At 58.5% G+C, this 26,413-nt stretch overlaps 1 protein-coding gene across 1 annotated transcript; it reads left to right on the forward strand.

Moving 5' to 3' along the window:
* Window positions 1-784: 784 nt before the first annotated feature.
* PIAS4 (protein inhibitor of activated STAT 4) lies at window positions 785-24,764 on the forward strand. Its single transcript, XM_027547254.1, has 11 exons — window positions 785-1,282; window positions 6,041-6,467; window positions 17,083-17,167; window positions 17,787-17,828; window positions 18,234-18,324; window positions 18,430-18,558; window positions 18,660-18,765; window positions 20,731-20,804; window positions 20,893-21,053; window positions 23,604-23,734; window positions 24,034-24,764. Exons 1-11 carry the CDS (start codon window positions 1,256-1,258, stop codon window positions 24,300-24,302), a joined length of 1,542 nt encoding a protein of 513 aa, XP_027403055.1. The 5' UTR covers window positions 785-1,255; the 3' UTR covers window positions 24,303-24,764.
* The last annotated feature ends 1,649 nt before the right edge of the window (window positions 24,765-26,413 follow it).

Raw genomic sequence — 26,413 nt, forward strand, 5'->3', positions numbered from 1 at the left:
TTGAACTGTGGTGTTGGAGAAGACTCTTGAGAGTCCCTTGGACTGCAAGGAGATCCAACTGGTCCATCCTAAAGGAGATCAGTCCTGGATGTTCACTGGAAGGACTGATGCTGAAGCTGAAACTCCAGTACTTTGGCCACCTCATGCTAAGAGTTGACTCATTGGAAAGACCCTGATGCCGGGAGGGATTGGGGGCAGAAGGGGACGACAGAGGATGAGATAGCTGGATGGCATCACCGACTCGATGGACATGAGTTTGGGTGCACCCCGGGAGTTGGTGATGGACAGGGAGGCCTGGCCTGCTGCGATTCATGGGGTTGCAAAGAGTTGGACACGACTGAGCGACTGAACTGATATCGTCTTAAATTTTAGTATTTTCTTCATTATGGATATTTTTGCATTTATATATAAAAATTAGTAACTTGATAACTGAGTCATTTGGGGCGCTTCATTTTCTCAAGGGATGGGCCCCGAAATACGTTTTTATCCTCTTACTTTCTTTGACACAAGAAAGTTTGGGCTTAGCAGCTCACCGGCAATGGGGAGCCAAAGCTAAAGCTGGTAAATTTCCGATTAGCGCAGATTCCAAAGGTTTACCGTGGGTGGAGAGGCGGAACTCGCGGGGCGGGAGTGGGCGGGAGGGTGGTCACCTGCACCGCGGGAATTGGGTAAGGGGTACAGCATTTCTCCGCCGGCGGCGCACCAAGGGGGTGTGGCGCCCGCGCCCTCTCAGCCACCCCAGGACCCGGATGTACAGCGCGCGGGGCTCCCGGCTCGCTGAGAATGAACCGCGCTGCGCTCGAAGGCGCCTCACTGAACGCACTGGCGGCCGCTGGGCGGGCCAACCATTTCCTCCCCCCAGGCAGCTAGGCGTCCGGTCACGCACCTGGAGGCTGCCTCGCGACACCTGGCTGCATTGTTGTCGCCTCAACTGTCTACTCTCTCCTCAGACAGGACCCAGCACCCGCCCCAACCTGTGCCGGCCTTGTACCCCTTTAAGAAACCAGACACGGCCAGGGGTGGGCGTGGTCACCGTGAGTGAAACGGGGAGGGGGTGCGTAGTCGGGCAGCCCTGATTGGCCCGAGGCCCGGGCGGTGGCCACGCGCGCTTGCGCAGTGCGCGGTCGCGCGCGCCAGAGGGGAGGAGAGCGCTAGGGTGATAATTGGCCGCGGCGCGGGCCCCGCCCGCGAATGGAGGGCGATCACGTGACGCGACGGCTGGGGGCTCCCGGCGCGGGGGACGCTGGTGGCCAAGATGGCGGCGGAACTGGTGGAGGCCAAAGTGAGTGAGCGGCGGCGGCGCCGGCCAGGGCGGGCGGGGGTCGGGGGCCGGGCGGCAGGCCGAGGTCTGTGCCTTCCGCTCGGGGCCCCACGGCGCAGCCCGCCTGCGGCTCGGCGTCCTGCCCCCTCGCCCGCCCCTGGCCTGGGGGCTCCGGTTGCGGGCGGGGCGCGGGGAGGCCGGGGGCGGGGCCCCCAAAACCTCACCCCAGTCTCCGAGCAGGGGGTTCAGCCCCCCAGGCGTGAGGTTGGGTCCTCCCCTCTCCAACCCGAGCGACTAGGGTCCAGATCGCGCTGAACACAGGCACAGGGCCGCGCCTCCAGCTTGAGGCACATTCCCCCCGGACAGCATGACGGGTTGGGCTGCTCGTCCGTTCCTCGAGGTCGGCGCTCTTTGGCTTGGGGGAGTGTCTGCCTCTCACCGCTTCCCATGGTATAGTGGGCTGGCATCTGGGTCTCAAGTCTCCTCAACCAGCTGATCAGGCTGCGCTTGGCGGCTCTCTGCTCGGAAGGGTCCTCTGACTTCTGCCACCACTTCCACCATCCTGGGTGATGAACTGAGGATCCTGAACCGCCCCCAAACACAGGGTGTCTCTTGGGGGTCTGTACCCCAGGCTGGGGTTTAGAGCCCTTATTCAGCGCCCGCTCTGGTCCCAGAGCCCCGCCCCCTCCTGACATCCTTCTCACCCCGGAGTGGGCGCGGTGTTAACTGAGCTTGCCTTCCCGGTGTGATGGAGCCTTGGTCCTAGTGTCGACTCCTTCCTAACTCTTTTCTCTCAGTCATAGGTCCTGGGTTTTGCGTTCCTTCTCACTCTTTCCCCTCCCGACAGCATTTGTGCAGCTTTGAACTCTGCTCCTGGGAGCCCTAGACTCCACACTCACAGGATCAGACCCCATTTCCAACCCCAGCTGCTTCCCTTATACTCACGCCATCACGAGTCTACTGCTCAGACCATACTCCCCACACAGCCCCTCTTTAGATCTGTTTAGACACCCCAGCTCTGGCGTCTGAAGCCCCGCTCTTTCTGCGGGTCTCTTACGTTGATCCTTGAAGTGTCCCCAGTTGGTTGCAAGGTAGGCTTCTTTAAAATGGGTCCTAGTCTGTCTCCCCTGTATTGCTGTCTGGGGTCCACATTCTACATCCCACGGATGTTACTCCTTCTAGCTTGAGGCCCCTTTTAACCGTCTTGGGACTAAGTTGGGAGCATCCCTCTCCTAGGAAGTATTTACTGTCAGATGCCCCTGCGAGGTGAGGCTCCAGAACCCTTGCCCCTGACTAGGCTAGGTTCTTGCCTGAGAAGTTTACTCAAGGCCGCTCATCTTTCGGAGGTGGGGGACGGGACCTAGCAAGACTGAGGCCCCGCCCCCTCCCCGGCTGATCTCCCCTCCCAGGGGTCCTGACCTGTAAATGTTTTCTCTCTCGCTCCTCCCTCTCCCTCCGTCTCCCTTCGCTTCCCACGGGGATCTGAAATACAGCCCTCACGGTTCTGTGATTATCGGGTATTACTCTCCCTCCACCCGAGTGCCCTCCGCCTATACCTGCATCACACACGCGGCCACCGCTCTGTTTTGAGAAATTGAGACTTGCCCTAGAGACGCAGGGGTCCAAACCCTGCCAGCCCAAGGTGGCAGCCTGTGGCCTGAAGTCCCCTGGAGCCCTGAAATTTAACCTCCTCAGGGCACTGTGGGTCTGTGGCTCTAGATGCAGGCCTGCCACTCCAGCCAGAGAGTAGGGTCTGAACTATTATACCATCTAGGGCCTTGAAATATGATCTGATGAACTCTACTTGACCCTTCCATGACTGGGGCCCCCTCCCCAATTAGATCAGGTTGATCCTTTTTCAAGTTCTCTAAACCATGAGCCTCTGTCCTAGAGGCTCTCAGGACTGCCACCCAGCCTTCTCTGATCCTCTGGAACCTTCCTACATCTTCAGCGCCTTGCTGTCCCATGGAGTGCTTTACATGTCATTGAAATGACCCGCTCTTTGAGCACTTTCTTAAACCTTTCATAGTGATAGCCAGAGACTTATCTTTTGGGATGCAAAATGGGCTGATCTGAGAGGAGAGCAAGGGGGACTTATTCATATACTTGGAAATCTGAGACTCTTCACCTGAGGCCCCTGAGAGGGGTTGGGGGGAAGGGTTGGGCTGGGCACTCCCCTAGAGGGTGTGTAGCCATATGCCCTGAGTTCTGAGTTCCTGCAGTGAGGAGCCCGTGTTCAGTTGAGTGTGGCTGTTGTATCCAAGCCACTGTTTCTCCATGCGGCTCCTGAGGGGCCCAGAGTTGAGGCTCTGGAAGCTGTTGCGGGCCTGGCGCTGTTTATAAACACAGATCTGAGGGGCAGGCGGGTCAGGATAAAGCCAGGCAGGAAGTGATCTATGTAGTGCTTGGGGCTTCTTCCTGAATGTTTGCGCCCCGCTCATTCCCCCCCTCCCACCTCCGCCCAGTGTCAAGAGCAGGCTCCTGGGTAGTGGCAGCTGCTGAGAAATCCGAGTCCTGAACATATGGCAGCTCAAGAGGTGTGCCCCAGGCTGCGCGTGCACAGGCGGCTTCCGGATGTCCCCAACCTGGTGGAAGGGGCAGGTGGGGGCAGGGGCTCCCCAGGGCGGGGTGCCCTGTCGTGGTCAGACTCTTAAAGGCCAGGCCCACCTGCTTCAGGCTCAGTGGCTGGCGGTCAGCTCTTCCACATGACTTCGCCTCTCCCCTTGAGTGCCTTGGGCCTCTTCCAGAAGAAACATCTTGTCTGCAAGCCTTTCTCCTCTGTTCAAGGTAGAAAGTCAGGCTGAGGGAGGCAAAGCCTCTTTGTTTGCAGAGTTTTCGGATTCTGTGGGGGCCTGCAGACCGCTGGGTCCCCCACCCAGGGGGCATGCTGGGGAGTGAGGGGCTTCTCGGAGCTGGAGGTAGACAGCCTCAGGAGTCCAGATACCGCCAACGCTGCTGTGGACACATGGGGAGGCCTGGCACCAGCTGCTTCCCTCTTGGAGCCTCAGTTTTCTCACCTGTATAGTGGGCGCCAGTCCCAGTGAGATTAATGAGTGCGAAGGCCGGAGAGCTTGGCATGGTGGGCGTGCCCCATCTGCAGCATGGGAAGAGGAAGATCCTGCAGCAGCAAAAGGTTCCCCCTTCAAGGCTTTGCAGGCAGGACTGGGCCCCCCTCACAATTGTGAGGCTGACAGGGACCCAGGCTCCTCTGGGAACCTGGGACAGAGCTTACACTTGAGCCTCAGGCTCCTGAGTCCTGGGGCCACCGTCACATGGCACATCTCACTCACTCTTTGATAGCCAGGAAGCACCAGCGCCTTCTGGCTTTGAGGCCACTGCTGTAAACAGCCTGGCAGGGGTCCTGCCCACCTCAGACCGCCAGACTTTTTCTAGTTGCTTTTAAGTGATTTCTTGATTTCTTTGGCTGCTGTCCTGCCCTGGGCTCACCAGCTTTCCACGTCCACACTTGTCGCCTGTACTTTTTCTTTTTTCCATTTCCCCTGGAAGTTTCTCTTTCCCACCACATTTCATTTAGCACAGGCCAGCTTCAGGGCTCTGCACAGGTGGCCCCCAAACCTGGCTGACCCATCCTTCGGGATACTTTGCTTATGGAGCATATTAGGAAGTCCACAGTATCATGGAGGGCAGGCCACTGCTGGTCAGTCCCACAGAAAGCATCAGGGTCCACTGTGCTCTTGTGTTTGGTCAGATTTCGTTGGAGGGACACCACCAGGTGATACTCACGAGACCTCAGTCATCGCTTTGCCACAGCTCAGTTACAACCTCTGACTGTTGGGTCCCTGTGCTTCTCTTTTGGGGGGGATTTTGCCCCTAGGGTCACTTGCTGATGTCTGTGAGACGTTTGTGGTGGTCATGACTGGGATTTGGGAGGGCTTCTGGCATCAAGTGGGTGGGACCAGGAATGCTGCTCCATACCCCACCATGCCTAGGACAGCCACACCCCAGAGAACGATCCAGTCCCGAGGCCCACGGTGCCGAGGGGAGGACATCTGCCGGGGTGACCTGCAGATTCTTTGATGGCCTTAGCAGTGCTCAGCTGAAATAAGCCGGTGCAGGGGCAGCCTGGTAGGGAGGAACCACCCCAGTTCAGAGTCAGGTTTGGATCTTGTCTGTAACTGGAGCTCAACCCAGCCTGGCAGGGGTATTTGAAGGACCAGAATTAAGTATGTAATCACTTACCCAGCTCAGTCCCCAGCAGATGAGTTGTACTGAGCAAGTGGTGGCTACTGTCCTCTGGATTGAAGGGAAGATGTGTTTGTGGCCGATGTTGCCGACGTTGGTTGAGTACTCATTCTGCTTCTGTGCGTCATCTTCTCTGGCCCTTTCCACATGCTAATGGGGTAGACCTGCCATCCTCCCTGACGAAGAGAGGCCATCGGTATTCCCAGCTAAGGAATGGCTGAGACTGTTGACCAGGAAGCAAGATTCCCAGCTTCTGCCCTGGGACTGCTTTCAGGCTTGAAGATGGGAAAAGAGGACCTAAAACAGAAGCATTCGTGGGGTGGGGGTGGGGTGGGGGTGGGGGGCAGTCAGAGAAGATTTTGCTGCGTTGGTGATGCTGAGAAAGGCTGGAGGAGGGGAGCAGGGCTGAGCTGGGACGGGGCCTCACAGGGGAGGGTGAGCGCAGGCATGGAGGTGGGACCGAGCCCAGGCTGGGGGGCTCGGTCTTCCCTGCCACCCTCCCAGTTGGCCCGGGTGGCCCCTCACCCTGGCAGCATCTCCATCTGAGTGTGTGTGTCTGTGGTTGCTCTTCCCCAGAACATGGTGATGAGTTTCCGAGTCTCCGACCTTCAGATGCTCCTGGGTTTTGTCGGCCGGAGTAAGAGTGGACTTAAACATGAACTTGTCACGCGGGCCCTCCAGCTGGTCCAGTTTGACTGTAGCCCCGAGCTGTTCAAGAAAATCAAGGAGCTCTATGAGACACGCTACGCCAAGAAGAGCTCAGAGCCTGTACCCCAACCCCACCGGCCCCTGGACCCCCTGACCATGCACTCCACCTATGAGCGGGCCAGCTCGGTACCCAGGACTCCCCTCACAGGCCCCAACATTGACTATCCCGTGCTCTACGGGAAGTACTTAAACGGACTTGGACGGTTGCCTGCCAAGACTCTCAAGCCAGAAGTGCGCCTGGTGAAGCTGCCCTTCTTCAACATGTTGGATGAGTTGCTAAAGCCTACCGAGCTGGGTGAGTCCCTGCCCCACCCCAGGGTGGCCCCGCCTCCCAGGTTCTCCCGGCATCCAAGGCCCACCAAGTGGCCAATCAGGAGCATTTTCTGGGGGTGCATCAAGAGCTAAGGGGCTGCGTGCGGGGGGCTTGCCCCTCCCAGAAGACACAGGGACCCACTCTTGGGTCCTTGAATTAGTGAGCTATAGCTGTGTAACAAGTTACCTTAGATCTCAACAGCTTGGAGTAGCCGACACTTCAGTTTCTGAAGGTCACAACTTGGGAGTGGCCTAGCTGGGTTGTTTTCGCTTCGGGTCGCTCAGGGGGTCATGGTCCAGCTGTTGCCAGGGGCTGCCTAATCTGAAGGCTTGACTGGGGCACGGGTGGCATGCTTATTCATGGGACCGAAACACCAGCTGTTGGCTGGAGACACCAGCTCTTGCCACATGGGCCTCTGTGGGCTGATTGAGTGTTCTCCCAGCATGGTGTGGAGTGGTGGCTTGTTTTCCCCCTGACTGTGATGGGGCAGGGGGAGGGGGCTGCAGAAAGGGAGAGAGAAAGTGAACATGGTCACACGTGTGAGCATGTGACCCCACTGGAAGCCAAGGGCTCCCCTGCAACCTCAGCTTGGAAGTAGCATGTTTTTGCTTCTGCCGTATCCCACTGGTCACATGGACCAATTCTGCTGTGCTGTGGGCAGGGCCTTCGCCAGGCTGGACCACTGGGAGGCAGGGATCACTGGGGGCCACCTGGAGGGGTGGCTGCTCTGCTCTTAGTCCTGGTGGTAAAGGAGCTGGAGGTTTGATCTGAGGTTCAACCTGATTGCCCCACCATCCCTGCCCCGCTAGCAGAAGGCTGTTTCCTAGTAGGCAGCCTGTAGGAGTGACCCTGGTCAGCAGGATCAGACCTGTCCACACAGGCAGGCCATCAGGGTGTGGGTAGGTGTGTCTACAAGAGGCGGGCGCAGCCACAGGTGGTGGAGATGATGTCACAGAACCTTGTTCTCCTTTCTTTATCCCTTCTGTTGACTGAGGACCCGCTGTGTGTCAGGCCTATAGGGTGGCACGTGAATAGGCTCCCACCGCTTCCATGCAGCCGGTTGACTGGGCTGGGAGTGGGTATCAGCTTGGACTCAGCTTCAGAAGCTGCCCTGAGCCCCCCCCCCCCTGAGCCACAGCTTCCTGGGCCTCCAAGGCTCCAGAGAGCGAGTAGAATGCAATGGGGTGCTTGTGGTCCCTCCAGTTTTCCCAGGTCCCTGAGTGTTCCTATTCACCCACACACTCCTCTTCCCCCTCACCCACACACTCAAATCACAGTGTATCTCTGAGGACCTGCAGGGTGGGGGATGCAGACAGAGCCCATCATGCTTGTAGAGGCTCCCTGCTAGCACCCTTTGCTTGGGGCCTCCAGGTACCCTAGCCTAACCTGGTGCTGTGTGTCCTGAAGCCCAACATGGTGGGCCCTGGTCACGAGTCAGTCCCAGCACGCTGTGCCAGAGATCGTGGCCGCTCCACGCCCCCATCCACCATGCCCCTGGCCTTGTGGCTCAGTCCCTCCCAACTCTGCTGACCCAGCACCCTGCCTTGTTCGGCGGGGGCCCCCTCTCTGCCCACAGGCTTTAATTCCAGCCCCCACCTGCTGGCCCCTCTGTCCTGCCCTAGTTGAGAGTGGGAAGGGAGGGGAGGACTGGCAGCTACCTCTCTCCTTCTCCCGGCCACCCTTGGACTTGGGGAGGGTGGGGTCGGATCAGAGGTAAAGAAAGGTGCCACTGATGGGTGGTCCTGGGGTCTGAGGCCCGCAGTGCAGCCCAGGGCTGTGCCCTCCACTGCCTTCTGTCTGGCATCAGGAGGTGTTTCTCACCAGCCCCCAGGTGGGGGCAGGTTGGCCCAGCCGCACCTGTCATGGAGGTGACGTGACAGCACAGGGGACCCAAGGCCCTTCCCTGAGTTTCTCTGTCTCTGCTCCCCCCACCCTGGCCTCTCTTGATGTCAGGACTCATTCCCCAACAACCCCCAGCATGATCCCTGTAGACTGTGGGGCCTCAGCCCTGGCTGGCTGGCTGTTCTGAAGACTGAGCTGACAATTCAGACTCTTTCTTAAGGACTCAATCACCATCTTTGCAACAGGGAGGCTGGGTTTTTACCCGGAGGCTGTGCAGCAGGTTCGGCACTTGGTAGGGGCCAGGGCCAGGACTGGAGGTGACTTTGAACTCGGGGCGGCAGCCTCCTTCCCTGGCCTGGACCGTGGGCTTCCTTCCTGCACGCAAATGTGCAGTCACTCCCGGCCCACAATGCATCACTTTGCCCTGAGCCCCCGGGGACCCCGGTCACCTGATCTCCGGGAGAGTCTGCTCCCCTGTCTGCACCAGGAATCACTCGGCTCGGCTCAGAACAAAGAGGCCAACCCCACCCTGCCTGTGCTCCCACCCATTCCCCTGCCCCTCCCCCAGGATGCACCCTTTTCCCGAGTCTCCAGGACCCCCAGGGGCTGCCCGCGGTCCTACGGGAAGGCTTGATAGAGTGAGCACGTACACCGGCCCTGAGCCAGCTGGCCCCCTCTGCTCTGGGACCAGCCATTCTGGGTGCCTCCCCACAGTGCCTTCTGTGTCTGGCACAGCCCAGGAGCCCCCTCAGGAGGCTCAAGCTAGCTTCCCCTTCTCCTGCACCCCAGGTCCTGACCTGCCACCTGAAAGGAGGCCCAAACAGCCTGGTTCTGTTTCCCAGAGCAGCCACTGGCCGGCTCCGGGATGGAGCCCGTGCCTGGCCGACAGGAGACATAAATCACGCATAGAGGAATGTTCGGGTTGGGGGAGGGGAGGGGAATAATGGAGCCACAGACCCGGAGCTGGAAGGACCTTAGGAGGCAGATGATCCACTCCGCAGGGGTGGGGATGGCTTCCAGAAAGGTCAGGAGACTAGCCCAAGGTCACACAGCATCCTGAGGACGGGCCCCTGGAGCCCTGTGCTCGGCCAGCTTCCCTGCTCTGAGCCCTCCCTGCGTCATGGCTGCCTTGCTCTCCTGTGGGGAAGCACCGTCTCTGAGCCACTCTGGACTCCGGGCCTCATTTCAGGACTGGGAGCCCAGCCGTCAGGGCCAAGCATCCAAGTCAGAGGCACTTACAGGGGGCCGGGAATGCAGTCTTACTTCCAGTGCTGTTGCTTGGGTCTTAACCCCCTGATGGCCTGAGGGTCCCCCAGGCCTGGCCACTTGGGCTGTCAGTGAGCAGAGGCTGACTGGGGAGGGCCAGACCTCAGGGCCACGGTGTGTGGGCGAGAGGAGGTGCTGTCATGAGATGCGCTGGCAGAAGGAAGGAGGCACGACCTGGCCCTGCACTGCCCCTTGGGGCTCCCAGCATCCTGTGGGCAGTGCCTTGTTGGGTGGGACCACTCAAGCGGCCTGGCCGGGTGATCGAGCTGCCCTGCCCAGGTCTCCTTGTGCCCCAGGAGGTGGTTGGCTGACTCTGGTGGAGAGCCACCAGTCTAGCGCCCGCCCCATTGGGCAGAGCCTGCATAGGTACCTCATTCAAGGTCTAAGCCCTTTGGCTGGTATTGCCCAACTGATAAGCAAGGCACTGGGGTCCCTGACTGGCAAGGAACGCTCTGAGCAGCAGTGGGGGTTGTTAGTACCAGGAGCCCTGTACTGTGCATTTGTTGGGAGGTAGCAGTCAGAAGGCAATGGCACCCCACTCCAGTACTCTTGCCTGGAAAATCCCATGGATGGAGGAGCCTGGTAGGCTGCAGTCCATGGGGTCGCTACGAGTCGGACGAGACTGAGCGACTTCACTTTCACTTTTCACTTTCACACAATGGAGAAGGCAATGGCAACCCACTCCAGTGTTCTTTCCTGGAGAATCCCAGGGACGGCAGAGCCTGGTGGGCTGCCATCTCTGGGGTCACACATAGTCGGACACGACTGAAGCGACTTAGCAGCAGCAGCAGTCAGGAAGGCTTCCTGGAGGAGGTCACAATCCCACTCAGACCTGAGAGATAAGTAGTAGTTAAGCTGGACATAAGCAGGTGGGTGGGTGTGATCCAGGTGGAGGCCCAGTGGTGAGAGAGCTCGTGAATGGAGGCTGTTGTGACCGGAGCACGGTGTGGCGCAGGCCAGGGGCAGGAGAGCGGCTTGGACGTGGGTGCCTTGTGGGGTGGGGGGGGACCGGCTGGCGTGTCCTGAGGGCTTCCCAGCTTTTCTGGGCTGTATTTTACCTCTGCTCTGAGGCAGAAAATACCCCTAAGGTGCAGAGAGACAGAGTCACCTGCCTGCTGCCCCACAGCCTGGTGTGGGACCCACCCCGCCCACAGGCCCTCCGTGGCCTTCTTGGCCACCCCATGCCATGGGAGCCTGGATGGTCAGAAGGCATCCTGTGTCCTGTGTCCCAGCTCCAGGGGCAGGTGGCCTGAGCCCCTGGGCTGCCTTGGCCTTCCTTCTCTGTGGTGGTGGGAGGGTCTCCGCCAGCTCTGCAGCACGTGGTTGCCCTGGGGAGCGCCCAACACGGCCTGTGAAGGGCTCCTTGGGTGGAGGTGGTTTTCCTCACAAGGCCTCCTGCCCACAGGCATCAGTCCTGCCGGAGGAGGCTCACCTCCATTGCCCATGATCCCCTCACCTCCCAACTTTCTGCACAGCCCTGGTTTCTACCTGCCCAACATCCCTCCTCCCTCCTGTTTTCTCCACATACTAACGCACCCCACCCCCACCCCCGCACCACCTCCGCCGCCCTGCCGCTACACCCAGAGGAAGCTTTTAGACAGCAGGCTGATCCCATTCCTCCTCTACTCCAAGCACTCTCCTGATCTGCTGGCTTGTCTGCAGATCCCCTCCTTGCCCTCACTTGCTCCCCATCTCCAGCAGGTCCTGCCCTGGGGCCTTTGCATATGCTGTTCCCAACATGGTCCTCCCTGCTGCACAGCCTGATCTAAAGCTCACCTCCCTCTCTTCCTCATCACTCTCTCATCCTCCGAGGCCTGGGGCTGGCTTGTCCCCACCACATCCACGGGTCAGAGTGGGTGCAAGCAGTGTGAGCAAAGGCTTGGAGCTGAGAAGCAACCACAGGCTGCAGGGAGAATGGTGAGCCCCCGCTTCTGCATTCATTCCTCTGCTAATCCCACCAGCAGGAAGTCAGGGGTGCTCACCCCAGGTGGAGGAGCTGGGGTTTGAACCCAGAGCCCCTAATTGGGGCTTGTTGTACCCACCCGCCCCCCTCCATTGTGAACCCCCTGCTCTGCTCCCAGTCCTGAGCACCTCTTTTACCTCCTCTGTGACTGCACCTGCCATCCTGTTACCACTGGGGACAGGCCTTGGCTGGGAGGAGCGTCCTTGGGAGCCCAGGGGCAGGGGCCTACCAGCCAAAGATGGAAGTAGGAGGATGACCAGTCATAGCCAATCGAATTCTTTTATATATATGAAATATATATATTTTATATATATAATAAATATATATAAATATTTATTTATTTATTTATCTGGTTCTGCCGAGTCTCAGGACTTCTCTTGTGGGTCAGACAGTACAGAATCTGCTTGCAATGCAGGAGACCGGGATTTGAACCCTGGTTTGGGAAGATCTCCTGGAGAAGGGAATGGCAGCCCACTCCAGTATTCTGGCCTGGGAAATCCCAGGGATACAGCACAATGGATCTTTAGTTCCAGCATGTGGGATCTAGTGCTCCAACTGGGGATCGAACTCTGGCTCCCTGCATTGGGAGCTTAGCCACTGAACCACCAGGGAAGTCCCAGCCAATTGACTTCTTGAAGTCTCTTTCTGTTTAAACTTTTGTAAAAATATGTATTTATCTGAGAAAAGGCAGGTTAACAGCAAAGCAGCCAGGTGCTTGCTCCTGCTGCTGCTGTCTTCTCTCTGTGCAGTGTGCCCCTGCTGCTGGTCTACCCGTAGCCACTACCTCCACCCTCCCAGTATACGTCGAGTACCTGCTGAGACCATTACATATGCTTTGCTGGCGGTGCTTTGCAGGGCTGCCTGGCTCTCTGTCAGGGTCCCAGGGGAGGTTTCCCTGGTTCACTTGCTCCGCCTGCCGTGAACCCTGGGGCAGGGTTCTCCCTTTAGTCCCGGAGAGGCTCTGAGGCCTGTGGGTGTGCTTGGGGCTGGGAGGGTGTGTACCTCCTCCAAGCCCCCACACCACCTGGCAGGGCCTCCCCCACCCCCGGCTGTGCGGCATGGGTGACAGCAGAGGTACTTTTGGTTCAGTGTCCACAGTGAACCGAAGACATGGGGAAACAGTGCTAATTCTCAGGACAGAGGTTTTGGAGAAAAAGGAAGCTGGGAGGGAAGTGGGGGTTGCCGGAGCTGCTGGTGGGCTGGGGTGGGGTGGGGGTTGCAGATTTTAAATAAAGCCACTGGGGAAGGCTTTGGTCCCAGTGGCATTTGCACAGACTTAAAAGACATCAGAGCTGTGTAGATTGTCGGGGGAGGAGTGTTCTGGAAGAGGGGATGGCACGCGTGCAGAGGCCCCAAGGCGGGATGTTCTTGGCAGGTGGCGAGCAGGAGGAGGAAGCCAGGGTGGCTGCGGTGGAATCAGGGCCACCAGGGCTGGGGACAGAGCCCTGCCCCCATCACTGCCGCTATCACTGCCCCTGACCCCTGAGCTGGGGGGAGCCAGGAGGGGTCTGCATGTTGATCAGATGAGCCCCGGTGGGAAAGGGGTGCCTTTGGAAGCCTGTGCCAACAGAATTGGTCAAGAGGAGCCTAGATCAAAAAATATATATATATAAAAAAAAAAGAGGAGCCAAGATCGAAGGTGGGGGTGAGAGTCATGGAATCTTGGCCTTGAACAACTGGAAGGGTGGGGCCACCCCTGGAGGTGGACGGCAGAGGCCTGGGTTTGGGGGACACCCGCCCTCTCCCAGCGGTGCAGCGTGTGCTGTGTCCCAGCCTAGGTGGCAACTGGCCTCTCCTGGCCACTTGGCTTCCTGGAGTAAGAGTCAGCCAGTCTGGGCTGACGGCTCTGGAAAGCGCCACCTGCCCCTGCTGCATGGACTCAGGACCCAGCCGCCAGTGACCTTTCTCTCCATTTCTGCTCTGTGGCTGGCCGGTGGGCGGGCCCTTCCCTTGCCTTCCAGGAGATTCTGTGGGGTTGGGGGAGTGTGTTTGACCCCCAACTCTGCCTCGCAGCCCAACTCAGGTGCTTTGAGGCTCCTCCCCCCACCCCATAAATAATTGCCCCAGGCTCTTCGGGCAGGTCTGGGCGCATCTGCAGGTAGCCTGCTCAGCCCAGCCCTCCAATTAGGTAGCCTTCTCAGGTGCCCAGCAGGGACTCCAGAGGGACCAGCCCTCCATGCAGACAGGAGCTGGCAGCTTACTGCTCACTGAACACCCCCAGTAACGGTCCAGTCCTGGTGGTTTCGGGCATAAGGGGTGCCCAAGCTTGAGTGGGAACGGGGCTTGGGCTCAGTGAAGCTGGGGTGGGATCCCTCGGCCCCACAAGGTCTGGCTTCTGGGCCCCAGCAGCTTTAACATTCACATTGTTTGCTTTTTAAATTTTGGAATTCAGAAGGTTCTGAAGCAGGGGTGGGCTCCTGCTCCGGGTGTGTGCTGAGGCTTTTGCATTACGGGGCAGAGTGGGGACGTGTGGCTCGTGAAGCCGATAATATTTATACTCCAGCTCCTTCTAGAGACAGTCTGCCCACCAGTGTCCTAAAGGGTTTGCTGTGGGAAGAGAGCCGACACCTTGCCTCCCCAAGGCTTGTTGCCAAGGCTGTGGTCAAAGCCAGTTCTGGCGCCCCCTCCCCAGGGGCAGCTGTAGCGCAGACCCCCTCCTCGAGTTTGTTTCCGCACCTGGCAGCCTGAGCTGCACGCTGCTCTGCACCTGCTCTTCCCACTTAAGCTGTCCTGGGGGTTGGCCTTTTGTCGGAGCACAGAGAGCCACCTGATGGGACCTACCGTATTCATAGGTTTTAGTGTTCCTCCACGTGGGGCCACAGCACACAGGCGGGCGTTTAGGTCCTTACCGTCTGTTGCTGCTAAAAACCGTTCCGCATCCCGTCTGACAGTGGTCCTTGGTCCCCCTGTGTATGCGCCACCTGCAGTGGCTGCTTCTGAGATGTTAGTCATTTTGGTAGACAGTGCTAGCTTGCCCTCCCTGGAGGTTGTCACTCCTACCAGCCATAGCCTCCTCAGCTTGTCCGTGGTGTTGGTGTTTTTTGGCCTTGCCACACAACTTGTGGGATCCCAGCTCCTGGATCGGGAATTGAACCCAGGCCCCCCTGCAGTGGAAGTGCAGAGCCCTAACCACTGGACTGCTAGGGAAGTTCCAGCCTCATCAGTTTTTAATCAAACTTTTCAATCCCTTCCAGTCTGCAGTCAGATGACTTCTCAGTGTAGAGGATTTTTTGGTTTGTTTTTGGTTTTGAGGGGTGGTTTTTTTTTTCTTGCTTCTTCAAATTTATGTTTAAATTGAGATATGATTGACATGCAATAACCTGATACGAGCTTCTGGTATAAAGTGACTTCATGTTTTGATTCATCACAGAATGATCACCACTCCTCAGGGTAGTTTTAAATTTTTAAACTTTAAAATCCAGTTCCCATACAGTGAAATCCACAGATACTTAGCTTGTCATTTGAGTTGTAGCAGAGGCATGTGCTGAGTAACCCCAGTGCCACCAAATACAGAACATTTCCATCACTGCTGAGTCGCCCCACCGCCCCACAGCCCCCAGAGGCCGCCTCCGTTCTGAGTTCTGTCACCGTGGATTAGTTTTGCCTCTTCAGGAAGGTGACGTAACACACACAGCATGGCCATCTCCGCATCTGCCTTCTTTGTTTCAGCTGTACGGCTTCACGTCCGTTCATGTCGATGAATGGATTACAGGTTTTATTGTATGAGCGACCACAGCTTGTCCACGTGTTCTTCTATTGCTGGTCACTCGGGTTGCTTCCAGTTCAGAGCCACCGGAATAGATTAGCCAGGCATTCTTGCACAAGTCTTTTTGTAGACTTACTTCTGCTTATTTGGGAAATACCTTTAACAGTGGGTTGCTGGTTACAGGGCCAGGTGTATTTATTAGCCATTGGCTAACAGTTTTCCAGGATGGTTGTTCCATGTTACAACTATGTTCCCTGTTACCTCAGCAGAGAGTTCTGGTTGCTCCACATCCTTGGCAGCACTTGGAATGGCTGGCCTTGTCATTTTAGCCGTTGTAAGTAGAAGTTTCGTAGGTTTCATCCGTTTGTGTATTTATTAGCCACGCCTTGAGTGGCATGCCAGATCTTAGTGCCCTGACCAGGGACCAGACCTGAGCCCCCCTGCAGTGGAAGTGCAGAGCCTCAACCAATGGACCATCGGGAAGGTCCCTGTGTAGAGGTTTTTAAACGAACCTTGCATTCCTGGGCCAGATCCCAGGGGGCCTGGCTGTTTGCTCATGTTTTGTTAAAGATATTTTACATTCATGAGAGATGGTCAACTGTGTTTTCCCCTTCTTCATGCAGTTCTGTCAGGTTTTGGAAGCAGGGTTATGTTGGCCTCATTAAAATGAGTCAAGAAGTGTCCTTCCTCCTCTACTTTCTGAAAGAGTTTGTCTGTTTTATTTATGTCCTTGCTGAGAGGCTTGTGGAATCTCAGTTCCCCAACCAGGGATTGAACCCTGGCCCCGGTAATGAAAGCCTGGAATCATAACCACTAGGCCACCAGGGAATTCCCTGGAAGAGTTTATGTGTAGTTCATATGATTTCTTCCTTAAACATCTGATGGAATCATGAGTTCATTTTTTTTTTTAACTGATAAAAAGCTTTTCAAACTTCTGTATGTTTCAATGCTAGTCTTGATAATCTGTGTGTTTGGAAGAGTTTGTTCGTACCCTCTACATTGTTGGATTTATTGGTGTGAAGCTACAGCCCCCTCTCCCGCTTCCCCCGCCCTCCCACCCTGGTCAAAGGCCCGAGGGTCTGCACTGCTGGCCACCTCTCGTTCTGACAGTCTGTATTCTCACAGTCTGACTGTTCAGTCTAGCTCAGTGTTTATCAAAGAACTTTGGCTTTGTTGGTTTTCTCTGTTGTTGGCTTTCTAGTTCATTGACTTTCATCTTTATCTTTAGTTTCCTTCCTTCTAATGGCTTTGGCTTTCAGTTTGTGCTTTTTTTTTCTAGCCTCTTGTGGAGGAAGCATACAGCTTTCATTTTTAAATCCTTTTCTTTTTTTTGCGTCTTAAACCCATTTGATTTAAAAACACACACATTTATTTATTTCTTTATTGGGCTGTGCCAGGCCTTAGTTGTGAAGTGGGATCTTTAGTTGTAGTGTGTAAACTCTTAAGTTGCAGCCTGTGGGATCCAGTCCCCTAACTAGGGATGGAACCTGGGCCTTCTGCATTGGCAGGTGGATTCTCAACCACTGGACCACCAGGGAAGTCCAGTTCTCAGCCCTCTTGAACAGAGGGGCTATAGAGGCTGCTATTCCCCGAGAGGCCCTCAGTGGGGGACACAGGGGATGTGAGTGTTCCCTGGACCATAGGTTGTGATGAGTGGCCCCAGGAAAGGGCAGGATCCAACCCCCCACCATCCCCGGTGGGCCCTGCATCCATCCCACCTGGGTGGGCCCAATCTGAAGAGGGTCAGGCCTGGAGGGATGATGGTGGTTGGCACCCTTGCCAGGGCCCAGGCCTGACCTTGACCCCACGTTTGTTGTTAGTTCCACAGAATAACGAGAAGCTTCAGGAGAGCCCCTGCATCTTCGCCTTGACCCCCAGACAGGTGGAGCTGATCCGGAACTCCAGGTGCGCTGTGCCTGCCACCAGGCAGCCCGGGGAGCCTCCACCAGGAAGGGTGGCCCCCACCACACGCTCTCAGCACCTTTGACCCACAGGCCCCAGGTGGGCCAGTCGTCCCCCTTTCACAGGGTCCCCCTCACTGGGAGCCTCACTGCTCCCAACATCCAGGATGGGGGCGTTCTCTGTGGGGTGTGGGGCAACATCCTGCCCCCACCCCCTTAAGGCCAGGAGACCCCCAGTGGTGACCACCTGTGTCCCCTGGGGGCAGGACCACCCTGGGTGAGCAGACAAGGGAGGCAGGCTGGTCCCAGGCTCTGACTCTGCCTCTCAAGGCCTTCAGTTTCCAGCTGGGACAAGTCACCACCAGGGCGGCCGCCCGGTGGGCACAGGGCCCACACCTACTAGCCCTCTTAGCATCCATACCGGCCCCCATTCTCCAGAGAGAGATCATTTGCCCAAGTCACCAGCAAGAAGACAGTGGGGCAGAATGTTCTAGGCAGCGCCCTGAGGCCTTTGGTTGCCGTGGGAGGTCGCGGGTTAGTCCACTTGGCTGGTCCCTGGCGAAGGCTCAAACTGGCTGCTGGGCACAGGCCCTCTCACTGACCCTCCTCTGCTCCCCATACAGAGAACTGCAGCCTGGGGTCAAGGCCGTGCAGGTTGTCCTAAGGTAAGCCCAGGTGTGCCTGGTCACAGGGGCGGGTGGGGACACGACCCTTGCCCACCTTCCCCTCCACCATCCTGGATGGCTGAAGTCCTGCCTCGCCGCACCCCAGGACCCTTTCAGACTGCCTCTGCCCCTACCTGATCCTCCCTTTCTGCTCTCTGGCCTTGTCCCTGGATGCACCATCATGCTGCCACCCCGCCCCCCGCCCCCCTGCCTCAGGCCAGACACTGGGTCCCTGAGGACCTCCCCACACCCGTACAGTCTAGCATTGAGATCCCCCTGTCAGGCCAGAATAGACACAGGTCATGTCGTCTCCCCCTAGGCCCCTGTCTGTCCTCCCCACCTCTCCCAGCGGGCCCACCCCTGCCCACGGTGCTCGTGACCCCACGGTCCCCATTGTCCTTGCAGAATCTGCTATTCAGACACCAGCAGCCCTCAGGAAGACCAGTACCCACCCAATATCGCCGTGAAGGTCAACCACAGCTACTGCTCGGTGCCGGTGAGTGGATGCCCAGCAGCCGGGTCTGCTGCGGGGTGGGGCCGAGTGCTGGGGGGCGGTGGGCACAGCACTAGAGGTGGTCGCAGCCGGCGCATCTGCCCCCAGGGCTACTACCCCTCAAACAAGCCTGGAGTGGAGCCCAAGAGGCCGTGCCGCCCCATCAACCTCACCCACCTCATGTACCTGTCCTCGGCCACCAACCGCATCACTGTCACCTGGGGCAACTACGGCAAGGTGAGCGGCTGGACCCGCCTGCCTGCCCGAGCGCCTCTGCCCAGCCTGCCCCCGCAGCCTGGCCCTGACTAAACCGCCCCTTCCTGCCCCGCCACCCCCAGAGTTATTCCGTGGCCTTGTACCTGGTGCGGCAGCTGACCTCCTCGGAGCTGCTGCAGAGGTTGAAGACCATCGGGGTCAAGCACCCGGAGCTGTGCAAGGCACTGGGTGAGCCCCGGGGTTTTTGGCACTGCTGGGTGGGGCTCCCCTCAGTCTCTGGTGCTGACCTCCAAATTTGCTGGGGCTTGTTGTTGTGGGCGGGCCCTCCATGGAGGAACCTGGACTTCCCAGGGTCCAGCTGTCACCCTGGGGTTGGGGTGCTCTGGAAGGTCTCTAGAGAGTGCAGAAGGAAGTGGGGAGTCAGACCGGGAACCATCAGTGCAGAGGCCCTGAGGAGGGACGAGCCAGAGCTCAGTGAGTGGGCACAGAGAGGCAGGGTGAGGGCCACCGAGGTCCATGGTGCAAGGGGCCTTGGAGGGCTTGTGGGGGAGGGGAGGACCCCTGTGATCAGTGGTCCAGGCACGTGCTTCTGGGCTGATGTGCAGAGACAGGGTGCATGGGGTCAGCGCTCAGAGGCTGAGGATGAGGGTCTGACCAGGGATGCTGAGACCATTCAGTTTGGGTTGTATTTTTTTCTTTTTTCTAAACCAATTAAAGGGAGTGGGGATACATAGAGCATTAAAAGCCCAAAGTGATAGCTTAGATAGGCAGATAGAACCTTCCTTCATCCTACCCTGGGGCAGCCCTGTATGGCAGTGGCTTGGGAATTCCCTCTCTGGTCACCTGGAGGCCCTGGTGGGCTGGCTTCCAACTCCATCCTCATGCAGTTCTGGGCAGCAGGGCCTGGCCACGTCCCAGTCTGACCAGTGGAGACACTGAGGCCAGCGTGGCAGAGTTAGGGCTCTGTGACCCCAGGGCCTCAGCCTAAGCAACCCTCTGCCTCCCCTCATTTTCTTCAAAGGGCCCTTTCTTCAACCCTACCCCCACCTGCCTGTTTACCTGTGGGGGCAATGGCCAGCGTGACCAGAGGAGGTGGGCTCCCCACATTGGGCTTGGCATGGGGCTGGGCAGGGTTATCCAGGCACTGCGGGCCCCAGGTTGACTCCTCACTGAACGGCCAGGAGCAGCAGTATGGCAGCAGTGTGTGGGCCAGCTGACCGCCTGCTCGGGCAGCTGGGCTTGCTCTCTGCTCGCAGCGCGGAAGTCCTGTTGTGCGTCTCAACAGAACCTCTCCGCTGCACGTGCCCTCCCTCTGTCGTGTGGAGGGGGACCAGGGCCTCGCTATGAAGCATGGTGTGCGCTGGATCCATTCTCAGCTGCTCTGGGTCTTTTTGAGGGGGCCAGGGCCTCGGGGTCTATCCTTCGTTAGTACTTCTCAGCCAGAGAGAGGGGCCACAGGGTGGCTGAGAACAGCAGGGCACTCCAGGGTGGGGACAAACTGGCAGGTCGCCCTCAGCCCCATGTGGGAGGAGGAGGAGGGAAGAGCAGAGTGCCCTCCAGTGTCCTCCAGTTCCCTGCGCCCCTTGCAGGTCCACCCCCAGGGCTGCAGTGCGCCATTTCCTTCCAGGCTTTTTTCCCTCTACACCTCGTGTACTCATAGTCAGGTAGCTTTGTGGTTGGCGCCCACTGTCTTCTGATTTGTGAGAGAAGCAGGCTTGAGCGGTGCAAGGAAGCTATCTCATGGGCTCGCTCCTGTGAGCCCCTAGAGGGCCCCCAGAGGGTGCTTCCGGCCTTGGGGCTTCCCAGCTCTTGGAGGCCTTAATTTTTATCAGAAAGAACAGTCACGGCAGGTGACCTTTGTCAGCTCATCTGGGTCTTTCCAGAAAGGGTAGGCTTGTCAGGGGGCCCCCTTGTGTGCACTCAGATTGTTGTCAGAATTGAGCGGCACTGCCCAGGGCTCTTTAACATTAGCTGCTCCTCATAGTCCTGGGCCCTGGAGCTCAGACATGTGTCCCATCACTGGAGGAGGTGGGTGTGATGGACTTGCCATGTGGACCTTCTGAAGTGGGGGCACTGAGCTGTTAGCTGCTGCCCTCCCAAGCATCTCTGTGCGCTGAGGGAACCCGCTGCTCAGCCCTGGGCCTGCAGGCACCCCTGTTCCTCCCCGCTGACATCGGTCACCCCTTCCCACAGTCAAAGAGAAGCTGCGCCTGGACCCTGACAGTGAGATCGCCACCACGGGCGTGCGGGTCTCCCTCATCTGCCCGGTGAGTCAGCGCATGAGGTCATAGGGGCAACCAGTGGTGGGTGGCGCTGGCTGGGCAGCTGTTCACACCCATCCCTCTGCCCCTGCAGCTGGTGAAGATGCGTCTGTCGGTGCCCTGCCGCGCGGAGACCTGCGCGCACTTGCAGTGCTTCGACGCAGTCTTCTACCTCCAGATGAACGAGAAGAAGCCCACCTGGATGTGCCCGGTGTGTGACAAGCCGGCCCCTTATGACCAGCTCATCATCGACGGGTGAGTCCCAGGGGCGTGGGGACCCCTTGCCTCCCTGGGCCTTTGGAAGGAGGAGCGGGGCCCTGTGACCCCTGAGGCCTTCATGGTCCCTCCCGGTGCCTCTCATCCTGTGGCAGCTCCGATGGCCCCGGGCAAGAAAGAGAGGCCAATGTCAGCCCTGGAGGATCTGTCAGGGTCTTTGCTGTCTGCTTGGCGATAGTGTAGCTTCGGGTTCAGAAGAGGAGCTCCAGACCCGCAGGTCTGCTGTTGCCCCCCCGTGACCTTGCATTTTCTGAGCCTGTTTCTTCCCCTGGGAACCTGCACAGCTTGGGGAGCGGCTTCTCCAGCGGTGCTCAACAGAGGCTTAGTCGCATCTTTCATGTGGAAGAATGAGGCGGACACGCGTCTCCCCAGCACTCTGCCCAGTTCTGTTGTCCCTTTCCTAGGGGGCAGCAGTGTGTGATCAGACTGTCCCCTGAACCTAGCCAGCAGGCCCTCCCCACGCTGAGGGGAACATGGGGAACGAGGCCATTCTCCCCAAAGGGAAACTTCACTCTGGGCTTAAGTTTGCAGAAGTCCAGCACCTGACTACCAGGCTCCTGCCAGGTGCTGGCCACACCCACTTCTGACCCCAGAGCTGGGGCTGGTGGGGGTGGGGGCTGGGTGGCCCAAGCAGGAGGGGCCATGGGGAAGCTCTGGACAGCTGACTGCATGACGGCCCCACCCACATCCGATGGTCGAGGTGCAGCTGGGGCCAATGCTGTGAGGAATGGGCTAGCCCTGACCCGCAGTGGCCGCACGTTGCTGGTCCTCACCATCAGACACTTGTCTCAGTCCGCTCACTGCGTTAGATGTCTTGCAAGCCCTCCCTCTCATCTGCTCAGGGAGGTGGGCTTTGATCATCCCCATGTTACAGATGAGGAGACTGAGTCTCAGGAGGGGCGTCCCACAGCCCAGGCCCCAGCTCCCAGGGGGCCAGGCAAGGACTTGAAGAAGCAAGTCCAGTCAGGCCAACTATGAGCCTGGGTCCCCTCCCAGCAAGGACCAAGCCGCCACTCCCACAGTGTCCAGCCTGGGGTGGGGTGAGGAGGCCCCTGGGGCCGGGCACCAGGCTGGGCCTGAATGGCAGCTCTGTTCCCGGCCTGGCAGCTGTGCAGCCTGGGCCCGCCTCCCCCTACAGGCCTGGAGCAGGTCACTTGGGCCCAAGTGCTGGTAACTCTGACAGCTCTAGGGACACACAGGCCTAGGGCTGGGTAGTGTGATGATGTCCCACACAGACTGATTCCATCAGCCTGCAGGGCCTGAGTGTAGCCAGGGAGGCTTCTTGGAGGAAGGGCCCTTGAGTCATACAGTTCTTCCTCAAGGCTTTGCTGTTTTGTTTCTGGCCCTTAGCTGGGTGATTTAGGGGGTCCCCAAAGAACTCCATCCTTCAAGGAACTCCCCTGTGGGCATGTGAGATGGGAGGACTGAGCCAGACACAGACACTGTTACTTATGCTCTGCTTAGAGGAGAAGAGGAGCATAGAGTAGGGCTTTGGGGGGTGAGTAGGAGTTTTCCAGGTGTGACATATGGCAGCCAGAGCTGTGCTCATACTGTGGTGACCAGGGGGTGATGGGGTTTGGAGGGGCCCATTCAGCCACAGAGGGTGTACTGGACAAGGCCTCCCTCCTGTGTGATCATGATGGAGGGGATCAAAGCCACCTCTAGGCAGGTGCAGTGTGGATGTTGAACAAACGCTGAGGGCTCTGGTGGGTGTGCCCTGCTCTCGGCCCCTCCCCAGACCCTTGCAGCTGCTGTAAAGTGTGGGTGCTGGGCCCGCATCACTGTGCAGGTGGGGAGACCGAGGCCCAGGAGCAGCTGTGGCAGGACCAGAATTCAGGCCTGCTGTCACATGGCCTCATGCCTAGGGGGACTCACTCCCCCACCCTACCCCCCGGCCTCTGCATCTCCAGCTATAAAGTAAGACTTGCTGGCGGTCCATTAGGAGCAGCACCTAGGGGTGCTTCCCGCAGCCGCCCTTGGGGGGTGCTGCTGGCTGCAAGTGACCTGGGCCCCTCCTCCTCCCCAGTGAGCCCAGAGCCTCTCAGGGCCTTTGAGCCCCGTGTGTCTCCTTTCTGAGCCCCAGATTCCTCATCTGTAAACGCAGGCAGTGTCAGGATGGGAGGGTGGAGGCCAGGTAGGGGGCCCTCCTGTGGCTTCCCCAGGCCTCATGCTCCAGAGCAGCTCCGCCGTCATCTTGCCATGGGGGTGGAGGTGGTGACTGGAGGGCTCACTGTGTGTGGCCCTCACAGAACCTCAGGCTACCAGGTGTGGCCAGTGCTGTGTACTCACCCCTGCTGCTTCCTGGCCTGGATCTCCCTGCCTGCAGGGTGAGGCAGACCCAGGGCCCACCCTCCGCAGTAGCTACAAGGGTCTGGGGAGGGGCCAAGTGCCCAGGCCAGGAGCAAGGCACACACCAGAGCCTCTAGCTTCTCTTCAGCATCATGCCCTGAAGCACTGTTCTGGAGAAGGAGATGGCTCCTGGGGAGCACAGTGCAACCCTGGAGTCAGCACCCCTCTTCCTACCCCTAGGCTCCTCTCCAAGATCCTGAGCGAGTGCGAGGACGCGGACGAGATTGAGTACCTGGTGGACGGCTCGTGGTGCCCGATTCGCGCCGAGAAGGAGCGCAGCTGCAGCCCCCAGTGCCCTATCCTTGTGCTCGGTGAGGCCACCCACCTCTTCCTGGGGCTTGTCTCCCGCCCCACCGCCTGTTTATCTGAAACACGACTGTCCCGGTGGAGTCAGTCCCTCTAGAGAGGGACATCCAAGGGTCAGTGAGCAGTCAGAGATGGTCCAAGTGCAGCCCCATCCAGAGTGCAAGGGGCCTGGGGGCATCAGGCCCCTCGCCCTGTCCTTCAAAGTGGGCCGCACGGCCAGGCTGCCCCTGCCCCTCTCTGGCCTTGATTCCCCTGCCCTACAGGTTAGCAGCACCCCCGAGCATCTGTCCCCTCTCCCCTGCAGGCACCTCGGACGCCAATGGGCTCCTCTCTACCCCCAGCGTCAACGGCGGGGGCGGCAGCGTGCTTGGGGGTGCGGGCAGCGGAGGCGGCCCAGTGGGCAGCGTGGAGAATGGGAAGCCGGGAGCTGATGTGGTGGACCTAACGCTGGACAGCTCGTCGTCCTCAGAGGAGGAAGAGGAAGAAGAGGAGGATGAGGAGGACGAGGACGAGGAGGGCCCCCGGCCAAAGCGCCGCTGCCCCTTCCAAAAGGGTCTGGTGTCGGCCTGCTGACTGCTGGCCGCTGCCATGCCAGCCGGACTCTCGACTTTCCTGGTGCTCACCACTTGGAGGGGCACAGGCGGGCCTTGGGCACAGAGGGAGGAGTGATTTTTTTTTCTTTTCATTGTTGTTCATTTTGTTTTTTCCACCCCTTTCCCTGGCTCCTGGCACCTGTACCTCTGGACTCTCCCATCGGAGGATTAAAAAAAAGGAAAATGACAAAAAAAAAGTATAAAAAAAGAAAAAGAAAACAAAAAGCAAACTGAAAAACAAGGCAAGCCACCCACACAGCCGCTTCCCTGGCCAGTGTCGGAGCCCAAAGTCGGAGCCGACCCTGAGGGGAGGCCCAGGACGCCTTGACCCCGGACGACCATTCCAGCTGGTGCGAGGGACCGGGTGGTGGGAGTTCAGGGAGGACTGGCAGCCAAGTGGCCTCTCCCTGGCAGCGGTGGCAGCAGTGGCCACAAGTCTTGACATTCATCTGTTCCTTTGCTTTCTCTCTCCCTGCTAACATGCTCTCATGAGAGCCCAGAGCAGGGAGCCTCTTAGCCAAGAAGCCATGGAGTGGGTGGGGGTTGGGATGGGGCCTTGGGGGGGCAGGGGTGGGCAATGGGGGGACGTGGGGGGCCTGGGAGGGTTTAGCCACAGATGTGTTGTATTTTTTGAAAGTGCAATAACTTGGTATTTTGAAGACTCGGCATGTGGCCAGGGCCCCCCCCACCCCCCTGGCAGCAGGCGGGGGCCCCAGGGCGCGGCACCGTGTGGCGTGGTGGGGGGGTGGGTCTCAGTTTTCTAGCCAGCTACCTCGGTAACTCCAATTCAGGTTAACTTCCCTAGGGAACAGTGCAGGTGTCCACGGACACCGCCTCCTCGGTGGGGTGGGGGCTGCCACTTCGGAGGGGTGGCACGGACCTGCCTGGCCTCTCCATTTGGGGTGGTTCCTCCCCCATCTTCTTGCTCTTGGGTTTTCCGACGGGTACAAGGCCTGCCCGGCTCCCCCCTCCCCCGGGAGCCTCACTCTGGTCTTCCAACAGGACTGGGCGTCAGCTCCCCGCCCGGCTCCACCCGCCCCCCAGTGGCTCCCAGCCTGGGGGGTGGTTCAACGACCATGGGGGCTCCCGCAGCGGCCCCAGACGCCTCCACTGGGTGCCCAGCCCCCCGCCCAACACCCTTGTCCCCTGGAGGCCGCACCTGGTTCTCCAAGACCGCCTGTGCCCGCCGCTCTTTTTTTGCTTTTATTCTTCCCTGCACCCCTCACCCTCAGACCCCAGAATAATTTTTCTTTGTATGAACAGAACTCTCCTAGTCAGGAAGCAATATCATTTCAGGTCTAGAGAAGAAAGGGACGTAAATCTGGTCGAGGGCAAATTCAGTTTTGCTGTATAAACTCGGTTGCGCAGTTCGGCCCCCCCTCTGTCTGCACCGGCAGCTGAGGGCCACTGTTTTCTAATATTTGTATTCTAATTTAATTGTTTTTTAAAAACGCAAATAAAAAAGTCAAGGTGAAGCTACCATAGTGTCCGCCTCTCTGTGGGTCGGGGGCCATGGCCGGGAGCAGAGGACAAAGCCAGAAGCCCATCCACGCTCCATGCTCCTGGCTGTGCCAAGGGACCTTCTGGCTTCAGGAGGCACAGCATCCAGTCCAGTCAGAAAGGTTCTACCTTGAACTTCGAGGTTCAGTGTGTGTCTGCTGGGCCGGGCCAGTTCAGAAGAGCCACCAAAATACAAGGAGGGTCCCTGCTCACTCTGAGGGGCCAAGAAGATACGCACATGGCTAATAAGCTCATAGAAAGATATCACCAGTCAACGGGAATATGTGCTCCTCATCCCCACTAGGATGGCTAGTCAGCAAGGATCAGGGAGAAGTGAGGCCCTGGAGCAGCCGCAGTGGGAGAGCCCCGGCCAGGGTTGCCATCTGGCCCAATGGCTCTGCTCAGGTGTCTTCCCGCAAGGTAAATGAAAACAGGTTCACATAAACACTGGTACATAAGTGTTTGTGTGGTCATAGCAGCATGATTCACAACAGCCAAAAGGTGGTTGGGAAACAACCCAGATGTCTGTCAACAGATGGACAGACACACACCATGCACTCCATCCACAGTGGATTATGCGGGTGCTAAGTC

This window comes from Bos indicus x Bos taurus, chromosome 7 (assembly GCF_003369695.1).
Source record: "Bos indicus x Bos taurus breed Angus x Brahman F1 hybrid chromosome 7, Bos_hybrid_MaternalHap_v2.0, whole genome shotgun sequence".
NCBI classification, from domain to species: domain Eukaryota; kingdom Metazoa; phylum Chordata; class Mammalia; order Artiodactyla; family Bovidae; genus Bos; species Bos indicus x Bos taurus.